The following is a 15,650-nucleotide window of genomic DNA, read 5'->3' on the forward strand; positions in this document are numbered from 1 at the left end:
TTCCTATGTCTGTATGTATAGTTTATATCTATATCTATATCTTTATATATATTTTTTCTCATAAGTCACATTATCAAAACATGCAAAGAATAACCAGCGAAAAAATTTCAGGCAAAGAAGTTTTGGACCGGGAAGACCAAAGGCAAATCAGTTTTGTTTTTGTTTATTTGGGGGTGGCAGGGGTAGGAGGGTTTCAATGACAGACCCCCTTCTCTTCCTGCTCTTTCTTTCCCCATGAAGAGCCATGGCCCTCCACAAAATGCATCCTTGAGGGATGAAAAGAATCTCTATTCAGTCCCACACAAAATCACACACAGGTGGGGAAGAGGGTCTTTACATTGCCCTGCTACAACCCCTCCTTGTCCTGTCCCCTTATGCAATAGCAGTTTCATATGTTGAGAATACAAAATCTTAAGCCCCAAACCTTTGGTTGCTTTTAAACGTGCTTCAAGACTCCACTCCCCATTCTCCCACCCACCCATAGACACCCACCCATACCACCCAGAGATCACTGTACCTCCCACTCCCCAGCCCTTACCCACTCAACCCCAAAAAGAGCTTTTTAAAAAAGTCCTGCTCATTGTAAAATGATTTTTGAGGCTCATTCTGTAGTTTGGAGGATCCCGGGGACCCATTGGTGACTACCCCAATCATGCAAGACACCCACAAAACCAGAGAAGATAAACAGAAATCAACAAACAAAATACATCTGCAAAGCTGTTTCTGCTTTTCACACTGCTCATCTGTGCACCACACAGGAACAGTGGATGGAGGTGGAGTGGATGCCTGTGCTTGCCTGGAATGGACTGGGCACAGCATCTAGGTCAAGAACCTGAATGGGATTTATGACCTCTAGAAAGGGAGCAGGGCAACAAGGGAAAATGCTTCTACTGGTTTTCTATCCCTCCTGCAAAGGGCTCTGGGGTTCAGGTGAACCTGGACTGGATGGCTGTGTTATCCTGGAATTAACTGTCAATGCATGACTTTTCTCCTGGGTGGAGAAGAACTTTGCCTGACAGGATGGACACTAGTTGTACTCTTGGGAGGAGCAGAACCAAGACTAGATTTCTGAAGACACTGAGCATTGACTCAGTGCAAGGTGGAAATGGAGGCTGAATTCCCACCCACCCAGTGATAAGATAGCAACTCTCCCTTCTTAAGAGTACCACTTAGCTTAACCAGGAGACCTTACCATCATTCTAGAACAGGCAGGTTCCTTGTTGACTGCCCTGGGGAGCAACATTCATGACTGAACAGATAACCTGTCAGTCCCTACATTTCCAGGAGAAATCCTATTGTCTGGGTGGAAATATTGTCCAAAACCGGGGCCTGGCCTGGTTACATTGCTTCTGAATCATTGTAATCATCATGATTACATTCGAATCCAGATCTGTCTGTGCTGGGGAAATACAATACACAACCCCAGCTGGTCCATATTACTCTTGTACAGACCTGTTCATATCCATACAAGGGAAGGACAAAAATGTCCAAGAAAGGTCTAACTGGTACACATCACACACAGCTGTACATATCTTGCACTGTCTGTGCTAGGAAGAGCCAGATATATAACAAAGACTCAGATGGTCCCTATGCTCCAATGCAGATCCTGCCATATCTGTGCTGGTAACACAGTGACCATGTGGTCTGTATCACTTCCCAACAAACCTAGAGAGCTGTCTGTGCTGGCAGGGGCCTGTGATCTCCAGCAAGGGGCCAGACATTCTGCATAGTGAGAAACACTGTGCTGGGGAGAGAGACAGAAAGATACTGATCTGGCACAGATGTCTATCACTCTCCTACAGATCCAGCCCTATCCATCTCACCTGGGGAGCGACTGTGATATGAAAGAGGGCCCCATCTGGCTCCATTCATAACTGGCACTGCCTCTGCTGTGCTATCTAATGGGTGCACACCAAATCCATATTCTGCATATTGCTCTGTTTATCCTTCCCTTCCCTGAGTTAAGGCACAGCACATCCCTGTCAGACTACCTCTTCTGTGCTCCAGCTAAACAGAGAATGTTAATTCCCCTCCACTTCTCGCAAGACAGCATTAAATATGCTGATTGCAGATCACTGGTGATTGCTGTATTTGGAAGGCTCTTCTGGTAACAGCAGTTTAAAATGACATTTCCCATTGTTTAGAAATGTCTGAAAATGAGGAAAATCCAAAGTGGGGTGAGATGGAGAAATTTTCCCTCATACCAGCTAGTGTGAGATAGATATTCTGGCTGTTCAGGGGAGACAAAGAAAGAAGTAGGTAACTTCTCGAGTGTGGAGAAATTGCCCTCTTCCTCCTTGTCTTCCAGAGGGGCAAGCTAGATGGCCTATGCATAGGCTTGGAAGGATTAGATTTTTATTGGTAATGGTGAGTAAACGCTGATTTCACTGTACACACACACAAAAACTAATGAAAAAATATTTCCATTGACAATAAATGAAATGTACAGCTAGGCAAGGTAAGAAAAATGCTGCTTGAGAACTTTGAGTTTGATCTAAAGATATTTACTTTGTATATTTTGACATGACATGTTGACAATTTGTGTTTTAACACTTATAAAGCTATATAACTTTTTGAATCTCAACATCTGTCATGAAATAATCATTGTCTGACCCACCCATAATTTCATGCAACTGTGAAAACTGAAATAGATAAAAGTAGAAAAAATGCTTAAAAATAATATTGATATTATCCATCAAAATTATATATTAAAAATCTAATTCTGCCAAGCCTATTTATTCAGTACCAAGCTCTGTAACAGCACTTGAGCTACACCAGATTGGAAGAATCTCTTTCTTATTCTGTGATTAACCCCTCCCCCCAACACACACACCTTTTCAGATTTAGAAAATAGTTTCCTTTCCCCTGGCTGTCCTGCCGGCTCCATAGACAATTTCCATTTGCTGGACACAGTAAGGATGGTCCAGGCTTTAGCCACACATGTGGCCAGTCTATAAATCTCAGGGCCATTCCAACTCTCAAGTCACCTTGGAACTGGCATGAAAACAGGCATGTTCCCTGGCTGCAGAAGCTGTCTCACCCCAGGAGCCCACCACAGTCCCCAGTCCTTCTCACAGACTTGCCCCTGCCCTACAATCACAGGACAGGACTTATCAGTGGTGCTTACCTTTCCCTGTCTGCTCTGAAGTCCCAGCGTAGTCAAAGAAAAGGGGTGGAATTGGCAAGGGTGACTAGCCACTGCCTGAGATCTGTCAGTTCACATGGAAACTGAAGAGCTGCCAGATGGGAATGACTGTCAGTCACTACAAAGTAGGAACAGATTGGAACCAGTCACCTAGGAGTGATAAGATCTGTGGCCCTTCCTTAACTCCCTGAGCCATTTCCCCAGACCTAAGGATGTATCAGAACTGATGCCCTACAGATGAATGGCCCCTTCCCCTTGTCTCATTCACCCAGCCAGTTCCCCCAACCTGAAGCCAAATTGAAAATTGTGCTTTAGAGATGAAAGACCCTATATCTCACTTCATGATTCCCCTGAGCCAGGCACTGGAACTGGTGCCCTAGAGGTAAAGACTCCAAACCCGCGAACAACTTTTAGGTTTAACAACAGTAATGTGAACTGGACAGATGGTGACAGTAGAGGGCACAGGAGTGAGAAAGAGCTCTGTCTGTCTGAGAGTTGATTCAACTACTAGAGTCACCCATATTTAAAGAAACACTTCTCTGTTCAGCAAAGAACAGAAGTCATGACTCCTGCTAAAGACTTAATGGCTTTACGGTGGAAAGCCAACAAAGGCAGGGAGCCCTCTAGCTACACAGCTTCAAGCAATTTCAGAAATATTTCATGAGTGCAGCTCTGTTCACAAGTGACGACTCCAGATCAAACTTACTTGACAAATAAAAAGATATTTGTTTCTATCAGCCCTGCAAACTCAGCCTGGGCTCTGAGAGTCAAGTTGGACTCTTTCCAGATCATCCCCTAGAATAAAGGATCTGCAATTCAAATTGTGCCCCCAATGACACCTGTGGCAACCCCATGGCCTTCAGGAGGTTTGCACAGGTGTGACTAATTAGAACATAGTAAACAATTCTGCAGATGCTGCACAAGAAGGAATAGGTTCCATTACCCTCTTTCTGAGCTAGGCTGGCTCTGCAGAGATAATTTGAATAAAAAGCAAGTCAAAATCTAGGGCCAAGATTTTCAAAAGGGACTAGTAACTTTGCATTCCTCTGTTTTTGGATACTTTCAGTAGACCTGATTTTCAGAAAGTGCCGAAAATCAGGGAGCCTTAAAGCATCTGAAATTGGGCCCCCAAAAACTGATGAATCCAGAACCATGTGTCACTTCTGAAAACCTTAGCAACGTGAGAAGATCTGATTCTGGATACAGGCAGGGTGCAGGCCTGTTGCATAAGGAAAGCCCATTTTTATACAGTCACTTTTTAAGGTAGAATCACATTTTGCAAGAGACTCAAAGTGACCTATCAGTTTGTTATTAATATTGTCCATTTGGGCCTCACTTAGGCAATAGTTGGAGGCCATGGGAATGCTGTGTCCAGTCAGGTTCCTGGCAACGAGAAAGGCATATGTGTTCTTGGATGGTGGGGACACCAGGGGAAAGTGTTGTTGTTTTTTAAAAAGGTAAGATCTTTATTTGCAAAAAAGCAAGATCTTTATGAAAAATCTTATAGAATTTAATAACGTGAAAATAATACGTTTCTGTAGAAATTACTTTAAACACCTGTAGGATTTAATAGACAATGAGATCCCATCTATAAGCTTTTTGAAACTGTGCTATAGAATTCTGTAGCAGAAGTATAATTCTCCAGAGGTCAGAAAACTCTGTGGGAAGGTTTTCACTTGCTATTACATTCTGTGGGATTTTCATAAGGTATATTTATTTTCTTTTTCTTTTTTAGTCTTTGTTTTCCATGTAATGTGTGTCCCTCTGTCACTTCTCTCCTATGGAGAAAATGCACCTCATACATTTGTCACACATCTTACCAAATGCACAACTTGTCTGCATTTAAAAAAATAGACCTAACCAAGATGACCCCCTTGTCCTGGTCCTGTGAATGACAAGGTGGGAGCAGGATACATTTGAAGATACACTGAAATATAATTACTGTAAACATCGGTTGGTCCTGGCTAGGACCTTGGAGGCAGAATGGTTGGGAAAAAATAAGAAGCAGGCTTATCGAACCTTCCCCCCGAAAGAAACACCCCAAAGAAACACACCTTCAGTTTTCCTGCCCATGCACTTTCCCAGTTTCTCTGTTCTTGCTAGTGAGACTTCCCCAATCCATGTCGCAGCCAAACCAAAGCAGTTCAGATAAACTGAGGATAATGAGTCCTCCCAGGATTTTGGGAGGTGCTTTAGCCAACCTTCTCAACCTTGGGAGGTTGGTACCAGAACGTGTAAACATATTTAAGTAGATATTGAAACCTCATCACCCAGGAAAGGAGCAACCTCCCCTGGGAAAGACAGGGAAGCTCCAAAGAAATGGGGACAAAGAGGTGGTAACAAATGCTTTTGTCTCATATCCACCCCCAAGCGTCAGCCTCACATAATCCTCCCAAACACTCCTCCCAGTGGCGTTTCCATTAGAGGTGCAGTGGAGCGGGAAGACAGATCCTCTTGAAATGGAGCTTTGCCAGAGAGATTCAGAAGTTCTCTGTGGAGTTCCCTATAATCCCAATTGCCGGTAGGAAAGGTGTGTGGGCGGAAATACCATCTCCATGTCTAATTCACCCTCCTCTTGACTCCTGGACATGATCCACTTCTGTTTTCCTGTGGCTGTCTCAGCTCCTAGCCTCCTGGATAATATTCCTGCCACATTCTCCTCTCCTGATACGTACTCCTTCCCTGCTACATGGGTTGGGTTCCAAACCTGGATCAGGAGAGGAACATGCCTCACTCTCCCATCCTGCAAGCAGCAATATCAATTCTACCATCAGGGAGGAGAAGACAGAGAGGAGACAAACGTCTGTATTGCAGTTGAAAAGAGTGGCTCTGGCTTGGAGCAAGTGGGGAAGAGATGCCTCCGGGGTAGTGCAGAAAGAGGGCAATCTCCAGCTTGGTTCATTTATCCAGTCCCCCACCCTTAACTCACTCTTTGGTGGGATTTCTTTGTTGGAGGGATGCAATTGCTCACACGTTGCCCACATTTCAGTGAAAACCCAACACTTCTACCATCCCCTGGTGGTCATGTTCTGCTATCTGAACAATGATTGCCCCCACACAATTTTTGTCTCCTGTTTATTCCCTAGCAAGAGCAGAGGGGAAACAATTGGTTAAATACCTATTTAAAGTCCCTTCTCCTTTAGTATGTCTGCAGCAACAAGAAGGGGAATTGCATGGAATCAAAACCCCATCAGTCCATGAATCATAAACTTTGTTAACAAAAATATAGAACCCGTACAAATGGGGAAAATCCCCCAAAACCCAGCCTTCCCCACCCCTGAAAGAGAGATGGGAGGAATGAGAAAAAAGAAAACAGTGCCAAGGAATATTTACATTGTCAAGAAAAAACAGAAAATGTAAAGCAGGAAAGAGAAATGAACAGGAGGGAGAGAAAAGTTTCCCTCCCACCCCCTTTCCTCCATCCACATTTGGCACCACAGAGGGATCGGGGATACTGAGAATGGTATGGCAGTTATGGTCAGTGGTGGCCAGCCCACAGGCCATTCCCTTTGTTAACCACTGTGTTTAGAACCAGTACTCGGCAATATAAACCTGTAGAAAAAGAAACAGCAACAAAAATCCAATATAAACTGGAAAATGGTGATACTGTTTGTTCCTGCTGTTCCTGGCCTCCCTGCAGAGGAAAAGAGGGAAGGATTCAGGCAGCAGCACAGAGGTGGACAAACTCCCAAATCCTCCTGGAAAGTCAGCTTTATGTTACAATGTCTATATAGTAGAAAATGGCAGGTGACCCCCTCCCCGTGCATCTAGTGCCCAACACCACCTGGAAATATCCCCATGCCCGCTCTCCCCCCACCCCCCACCCCCTGCCCTGTTCTCCTGCAGGTCCCAGGCAGACAGACATGTCAGCGGGAGCAAAAGAAAAATGTTTCAAAGAGACCGAAGCACAGCTGTTGCTGTATGGGTTGAGGTCTGTATCCACAGAGCCTCACCATCCGTACCAGAGCACAGCCTGTGTCCACAGAGCCACACCATCCATACCAGCACACACCTGTATCCACAGAGCCTCACCATCCGTATAGAGCACAGCCCGTGTCCACAGAGCCACACCATCCATACCAGAACACATCCTGTACCATAGAGCCTCACCATCCGTACTAGAGCACAGCCCATGTCCACAGAGCCACACCATCCGTACTAGAGCACAACCCTTGTCCACAGAGGTATGCCATCCTTACCAGAGCACATCCCGAATCCACAGAGCCACACCATCCATACCACAGTACAGTCTGTATCCACAGAGCCTTGGTTCTCGTATCAAAGAACTGTACAGTATTTATCCATATAGCTCATCCATCCTATTAGTGCAGTGGCTATATCCATACAGCCTTACCCTGTATATCAGCCACAATCCCTGTATCAGTGCAACCTATATCCGCACAGTCTTGTGCCCTGTTCAAAACAGACTATGTATTCACATATCCCATGGATCAAAGCAGATTGTAGCCCCAAAACAACATCCATTCTGCCAAGATAGATCCTATCCATACAGCCACATCCTTGTATCAAGCCACTGTTTGTATCTTGGAGCCACATCCCAGCATCTGAGCAGTCTGAATCCAGAGCCAAACCCTTGTATCAAAAAGATTTAAAGTCCAGAGTTCCCTGAGCCCGCAGCGTGCTGTCCAGAGCAGTGGGGCCAGGGGATCAGTCCACGATGGTGGGCAAGGAGGGCTCCGCCCCTGTCAAACACCTCCAGTCCTTTACTTCCCTTTTGTTAAAAATTAAACGTCTGAATGAAACGTGTGTCCGCCTGGGAACCTGGGGAGAGGTTTTCCTGTCATTTCATTCCCCCCTCCCCTCTCCCATTTGGTAATGGTGAAAGATTCCTCACTGGCAGCATCAATTGTTTGCTTCCCCCTCCTCCTCATCAAAGGATTGCACCCCAGATGAGGTGACATCTGAGACCTTGCGGCTGAGTGCGGCATGTTCCAGCTCCTCCCGAGGTGACAGTGACTCCAGGTCCCGGCATACAGCATCGTCCTCCTCTGGAGAGGTCTTCTTGTTTAGCAGCGGGGCCTTCTCCAGTAGTGGGTTCCCTTCCTCCTCTGTGTGCACCCCCATGTATGTGCTGGATTCAGCCCCTCCACCATCCCCTGCAGCAGTCTGAGGGGGCCACATGTCAACGAGCCCTGGGTTCTGGAGCAGGGCCTGTGGTTGCTGCTGCTGCATCTGATGCTGCTGGATGAGGCTACTCTGAATCAATGTGCTCTCCTGCAGGTTGGACTGGGTCTCCTCAAAGTTCTGGCCTAGGTAGGAGCCAGTAGCCGGGGAAGCAATGAGGGATTGGTCACTGGTCTCCCAAGCATCAGAGGAGCCCAGGCAATACATGCCCTGAGAAACATAGGAGTGGGGCCAGCTGTCATACTGTGTCTGGGCCATGTGATCTGCAGAAAGAGAAGGGGGAGAGTAAAAGGGGAAAAAAAAGAGTGCAAAGGGAGGAATTGGAGAGAGAGAATGAGAAAGAGAGTGAGACAGAGCAACAGAAACAGGGAGAGACAGAGGGGGGCAGTGGAGATAAGAGAGAGGTGTCAGGGAGGTCAGGAAAAGAGAGGGAGGGCAAGATGGGAGCCATTGGAATGGCAGACAGACAGATCTGCAGAACCTGGGTATACAGGTGATTGATTCCAGCAGATGCTGGCCTCCCCTGCTGTGCCCAGAGGCCTAGGAGAATGGGGTCTGGAGCTTATCTGCTGGGCCCTGACTCTACAGGGAGCTCCACGAGTGGGGAATATTCCTCTCTCTGCCAGATCTCAGTTCAAGAGAAAGGGTAACAGTGACTCCCTCAGAGGATAAAGAAACTAGTAGGGATGGAAAGGAGCCTGGCAGCAAGGATGGGGGAGGGCAGGGACGTCCCAGGACCAGCGGGAAGGGGGGTAGGGCTCACCCTGGTTCTCCATCAGCTCCTGGTAGTTCTCACTGTAGTTGCCTGCTGGGTTCTCCTGGTTGGAGTTGACACTCACATCCTCACCATCCATGGAGGACCAGGCCATGAGAGTGGCCTCAGAGATGGCGAACTGCTCCATCACCCCTACACCAGAGAGAGACAGGGAGAGGCAGTGGAGACATGAGGAGCTCCCCATGTACCCCCACCTCACTGACACCCCTGAAACACTGATCCTTCCTATTCCTGTCTCAATGATATCCCCTGCTCTGACCTGCCCCCCCCCCGCATATCCCCCAGTGAGTCCCTCCTGCCCCCATCTGAGCTGCACCTCCCCACCCGATCTGTGTGCATTCCCCAGCAATTTCCTTCTCTGGATCTCTCAGGCTCCCCTTTCTCTCTCTCTGCTCTCAGACACCCCAGATCCCTGGTGTGGGGGAAGTCAGGACTACCTGCAAGGAATCGGGCCTCCTTCTCACCGTCGCTCAGGTCTGAGTAGGCATCAGCATCCTTGCGCACCGCCTCATGTGTGTGCTGTTGTTGCTGGCTGTTACCTTTGCCCCAGCCTTGCCACTCAATCATGTGAGCTACACGACCCTGTCCCATAGCCGTTGGCTTTGTGACGTGATCCTTCATGCTGCGGGATATCCCTAAGGGGCCAGACATCAGAAAACAAGGAGGGGCTATTACACAGCTCCACGGCTGTTTGTCACTCTATTCACCCTTCCCTGGAAAGGGGCTCCCCCCATCGTCCCCTGGACTCCTTCCCTTAGATGGTGCCCCCTCCCTCCCTTGCTGTGGGGCTCAAAAGGCCTATTAAGCAACTCCAGGAGTTGTAATTGCTCTGTATACCCCTCCCTGATATGGTTTGCCATCATTTCATGGATAGGGTCCCATTATGGGTGCAGTAAGGAAAGGAGGAGAAACCCAGAAGTGAAAGACCCTGGAGAAAGAATTCTTTTTTTTGCCCAGCACAGAGTTCAGTGTTAGGGGAACAGTGGGTACAAGGGGAAAATCCCAGAACTGGATGAACTAGGAGACTGAAAAAGGGTCTCCTCCCAGGGCAGTCTTGAAGGAAAGTAGTTGAAGAGGTCTGAGCCTGGGGGCACAGTGAGAAGAGCCTGAGGGGTATGAGACAAACTTGAAGTTTTAGGAGGCAACAACTGGGATAGGCTTGAGGCTAAGCAGTTGTGGATTAGAGAGGTCTTTAGTTGGGCAGAGCAGTGAGGAGAGGACAAGGATTAAGGGGCAGCAATAAGAATAACAGTGAGGAGAGGCCTCAGATTAGGGGGCAGCAGTTAGGAGAGCAGCAAGTAGAAGAGGCCTCTGGTTACGGGGCAATGGTAAGGAGAAGTCTCAGGTTGAACAGAGAGTGGGAAGACACCAGGGAAACCCTGCTGCTGCCCCACAAACCCAGGTGTCTCCCCACTCTCTGTTCAACCTGAACAAATGGGGAGAGGCCCAAGGTCAAAGGGAGAGGAGCAGTGGCAAATAAACCCAAAACAATGGGGAGAGGCCCCAGGTCAAAGGGAGAGGAGCAGTGGCAAATAAACCCAGGTTTGAGGTTCTCACCAGAGAAAGACGACTTAGCCAGAGCCCCGATTCCATAAGCATTGGAGTTCCGCTTCAGCTTGGGGAGAATGGAGGTTGTGTCTTCCATGGAAAGCTGAAAAGAGAGAGAGCATGAAGGTGTGAAAGAGAGGGAAAGATGAAGGAAAAAGAAAACAAGAGAAGGAGAAGAAGGGGATGGAAATGAGAGATCAGTTGAAGAGTTCGGGAAGGATGGGAAGCAGAAGAAAATGACAAGAGAAGGAATACAAAGAGAAGGGGAAAAGGGGATGCAATATAATTTGCGACAAAGAATCTGCATGACTCCCTTTGCAGGGCTGCATGAGGTAAGAGCAGGGTTGAGGGGGAGGCCCCTCTCTGTGGGGATGTTGCCCTCCCTCCATCTCTCTTTTGATGACTGTGGTGAGTTTTTCTTTATGGTGACTGCTGGTTTGGGGTGCAAGGAGTAGGGGGTTGAGGGTGAGGAGGTGTGATGTTATTGACATGAACTGTGACCGTATAGACCATTGTTGCAACCAAGGTCCTATAGTGGCACCAAATCTTGTACAAAGGAGGTCACATAAGGTGTCCATTAAAAGGTTATGATTTTGCTATCTGTATGCATGTATCATTTTTGTATTTCAAGTTATAAATATTGGCTCTATACTGTCTGTATTTCAAACTTGTGCTATGATTCTGGGTGACACCCCAGACAATTTGGTGTCAGCACTGCCTAGCTTGCTTGATGGCCCATTAAGGACCATCAGGTATACAACTGACCCATTGAGAGAAAGCAGATACACCTTGTAACTCAGCAAGGCATGCAGGGACATACCTATGGACAGAACTCTAAGGTTTTTCCATGCCATGTGCTGGGTGGCTTGTGGTTGGAACAAAGAAAGCACAAGTCACATGGCAAAAGGACTATAAAAGGCATCATCATCATCTCCATTTTGTCTTCAATCCTGCTTCTGACCTCTGGAGGAACTGTGCTTGAAACTGAAGCTCTGAACAAAGGACTGAATGACCCATCCCAGATGTGGATGTACTCCAGAGACTTGATTTGAGCCTGCAGTTTATTCCATCACTGCTACAAGCCTGAACCAAGAACTTTGCCATTATTGTATGTAATTGATTCCATTTAACCAATTTTAGCTCTCATCTATATTTCTTTCTTCTTATGGATAAACCTTTAGATTTTAGATTCTAAAGGATTGGCAACAGCATGATTTGTGGGTAAGATCTGACTTGTATATTGACCTGGGTCTGGGGCTTAGTCCTTTGGGATCGGGAGAATCTTTTTTCTTTTACTGGGGCGTTGGTTTTCATAACCATTCGTCCCCATAACGAATGGCATTGGTGGTGATACTGGGAAACTGGAATGTCGAAGAGAATTGCTTATATGACTTAGGGTTAGCCAGTGGGGTGATACCGAAGTCCTCTCTGTTTGGCTGGTTTGGTGTGCCTTAGATATGGAGAACCACCAGCCTGGGGCTGTGACTGCCCTGCTCTAAGTAATTTGTCCTGAATTGATACTCTCAGTTGTGTCCCGCCAGAGGCCGCGTCGTTACAGGAGGTGACAGCACAACAGGGCAGGAGGCAAGAAGAAGTAATAACAGGGGAAGAATATGCTTTTGGCCATTGTTTTCTCTCACATTTTAAATAATCTGTAATGAAAAAAACAAAATGAAGAAGCATGTGTCAGCGATGATTCGCTCTTTATTCTGTCCATTCACAGCTACAAAAAAAATACACAAACAAACAATAATAATGGCCTCATCCTTGTAACTCCCAGCCATTCCCCTCTCTATACTCAGCCTCAAGTCTAGAGAGAGGGGGACACTAAACCACCACATGAGAGAGGGGTTAATTGGTGTTTGTTTCTCCTAGGAGTGCATTCGTCCCCTTCTTCCTTGAGAATGACAGGGTTTTGAACTCCACATGCTCCTCCACAAGAGCTAGTTTCTCCAGCTAAATCCATCAGGTTCCCTCATATATCCCAGCCAAAATCATCAGACTTTGGGGTTGCTTATAAAATTAGGCACCTATGGGCACCTATGGGCTGATTTTCACAGGAGCTGAGCAACCACTGCTCCCACTCCCAACAATTACAGGTGAAGATATAAGTGAACAGCCCTTCTGAAAATCATAAGAGCATAAGAATGATACTGGGTCAGATTACTGGTCCATCTAGCACAGTATCCTGGCTCTGACAGTGGCTGATGCCATATGTTTCAGAGGGAATTAACAGAACAGGACAATCATCAAGTGATCCATCTGTCGTCCACTTCCAGCATTTGACAGTCAGAGGCTTAGAGTTATAGTTTTTGCCTTCACAACATCCCCTGGCAACGAGTTCCACAGGTTGACTGTGCGTTGTGTGAAGAAGTACTTCCTTTTTGTTTGTCTTAAGCCTGATGCCTATTAATTTCATTGGGTGATCCCTTGTTCTTGTGTTATGTGAAGGGGTAAATAACACTTCCTTATACACTTTCTCCACAGCATTCGTGATTTTATCATCTCTTCTCCAAGTTGAAAAGTTCCAGTTTTTTTAATCCCTTCTCATATGGAATCTGTTCCATATCCCTGATATTTTTTGTTGCCCTTTTGTTTCCATTTCTAATACATCTAATAATCAGGCCCAGAGTGTTTCAAGCTGGCCACCCAAAAATGAAGGCACTCAAAATTAATGGCACTGTTTTGCTGGAAGGTGTTAATAGCTGCTATCAAGCAATTGTTTGATCTAGGGGCAATCACAGAACTTGCTAAGGCTGATGAGTGTGCCAGCTACCCTTCATTCAGGCTAAATGGAAGAAGCAATTAAGTGCCTTTATGGAATAAGATTTCTGGAGACAGTGGAAGCCACCGTCCAGGGCACTAAGCCACATGCAAGGCCAGTCAGAAGCTAAGCAATATGGCCAAGGGATTTCCCTGGAGATTGATCTGGGCCACTGATTAGTTGGAGTTCTGTATGTGTCTGCATGTGTCAAAGGCAGAAAGCAACAAGAAAGCCAGAGAGCAGTTATGAGCATGGCCATGAAAGGAAGCAGAGGGACAGAGCTCCTTGGGACACAGGATTGGCTGAAAAGGCAGGCTTTGGAACTGTGAGCAAGGAAACTGCCTGTTGCTGTTTGTTTCTATTACAATCAGGGAAACAGGACTTTGTACATTCTTTGTAAATAAACAGGTTTGCACCAAAGAAATACCTGACTGTATCATCAATTTCTCCTTCTCACAGAAATAATCCAGCAAGGCCCCAAATATTGGATAACCGCTCAAGAAAGTGGTCAACAGGAATTTTTGAAACAATGATCCTTGGAGTGTAAATAATTGTATACACAGGGAACGCATGCAGGTATTGTTTAGTGCAAGGATTTTATCAGCAGGAATTTGGGATGGTTCCATTACTCACTAGTGACAAAGCCACAAATCATCCAAGTGCCAAAAAAACCTTTTTCCTCCACCACACCACCATAGATTCTGTACATGCCACAGATTTTACAGGAATACTATTTTAGGAACATTTTAAAGAATTTTTACAAAATTTTATTGGGACTCTAATTAGTATATTTCTATCCTTGTATCCAGTCGCCCGGGTTACCTACTGTACAGGGCTCAGATGAAGCCATGGAAACCCCAAATAACGTCTTTATTAAATAGCATTTTGATATATGAACAAATAATGATTTTAAGATCTGATAATTCAGGCACTACCAGTCCTACTTGTTCACTGGAAGCTGGGAATTCCCTTTCAAGTGATACGAAGTTCCTATTTCTAGCTTAGCAGTGACATGAGATTTGAAATGTAAATCTGTCAGTGGCATGGGATTGAGTCTCATCTATCCTGGATCTCAGGCAGGTGCAGTTATGGGGAGAAATTCATATGTGTAGGAAGGAAACAGCTCTGTGCCTGGTTGATTTTGGAAAATGGTGATTGAGTGAGTACAGAGTGCTGGAAGGAGTCCCAAGGGAGTGGGCACAATGAGGGCTGAAAGATAGGGAAGCACAAAAAAATGCGAGCCATCTGATACATGTATTTATCCCCTGGAGACCAGCTCCACGTACTGTACATGGTGAGACACACAGAGTTATTGTTGGTACAGTTCTTCTGGGGCTTGTGGTAGAGATGAGTCTTCATTAAGGACCCGAATGTGCAGAGGAGGTGGCCTGAAGAACAGGGATAAGGTCAAGGAAAGCATTTCACACATAGGGGTGGAGTGGAAAAGGGCAAAGATGGAAGTGGACAAAGGAGGGGAATATGATTTCAAGGCTGATTGTCACTGGTGGAATAGAGGGCAATGTGATAAGACTCAAGGCCATTGTCCATTATCTTTGAAAACTCATGGCGATCGGGGGAGGTCCCGGACGACTGGAAAAAGGCTAATTTAGTGCCCATCTTTAAAAAAGGGAAGAAGGAGGATCTGGGGAACTACAGGCCAGTCAGCCTCACCTCAGTCCCTGGAAAAATCATGGAGCAGGTCCTCAAGGAATCAATTCTGAAGCACTTAGAGGAGAGGAAAGTGATCAGGAACAGTCAGCATGGATCCACCAAGGGCAAGTCATGCCTGACTAATCTAATTGCCTTCTATGACGAGATAACTTGGCTCTGTGGATGAGGGGAAAGCAGTGGACGTGTTATTCCTTGACTTTAGCAAAGCTTTTGACACAGTCTCCCACAGTATTCTCGCCAGGAAGTTAAAGAAGTATGGGCTGGATGAATGGACTATAAGGTGGATAGAAAGCTGGCTAGATCGTCGGGCTCAACGGGTAGTGATCAACGGCTCCATGTCTAGTTGGCAGCTGGTATCAAGAGGAATGCCCCAAGGGTCAGTCCTGGGGCCGGTTTTGTTCAATATCTTCATTAATGATCTGGAGGATGGCGTGGATTGCACCCTCATCGAGTTTTCAGATGACACTAAACTGGGAGGAGAGGTAGATATGCTGGAGGGTAGGGATAGGATACAGAGGGACCTAGACAAATTGGAGGACTGGGCCAAAAGAAATCTGATGAGGTTCAACAAGGACAAGTGCAGAGTCCTGCACTTAGGATGG

General features: G+C 46.3%; 1 protein-coding gene across 9 annotated transcripts in view; it reads right to left on the reverse strand.

The window, feature by feature from the left end:
- Positions 1-512: 512 nt before the first annotated feature.
- The window catches only part of FAM131B (family with sequence similarity 131 member B), an 87,321-nt gene continuing 72,183 nt past the window's right edge, over positions 513-15,650 (reverse strand). For 2 of the 9 annotated variants that reach the window (XM_074934662.1, XM_074934635.1), the window contains 5 exons: positions 10,623-10,716; positions 9,503-9,700; positions 9,054-9,197; positions 7,345-8,553; positions 513-6,779 (listed from right to left, as the gene is read on the reverse strand). In XM_074934662.1, the coding sequence (XP_074790763.1) occupies positions 8,009-8,553; positions 9,054-9,197; positions 9,503-9,700; positions 10,623-10,716 (981 nt within the window). In that variant the 3' untranslated portion in view covers positions 513-6,779; positions 7,345-8,008. Of the gene's footprint in view, positions 6,780-6,980; positions 8,554-9,053; positions 9,198-9,502; positions 9,709-10,621; positions 10,717-11,433; positions 12,185-15,650 lie in introns of those variants that run through there. The other 7 variants (XM_074934654.1, XM_074934610.1, XM_074934680.1 and 4 more) reach the window with 6 other exon arrangements.

Source organism: Natator depressus, chromosome 1 (assembly GCF_965152275.1).
Source record: "Natator depressus isolate rNatDep1 chromosome 1, rNatDep2.hap1, whole genome shotgun sequence".
Lineage (NCBI taxonomy): Eukaryota > Metazoa > Chordata > Testudines > Cheloniidae > Natator > Natator depressus.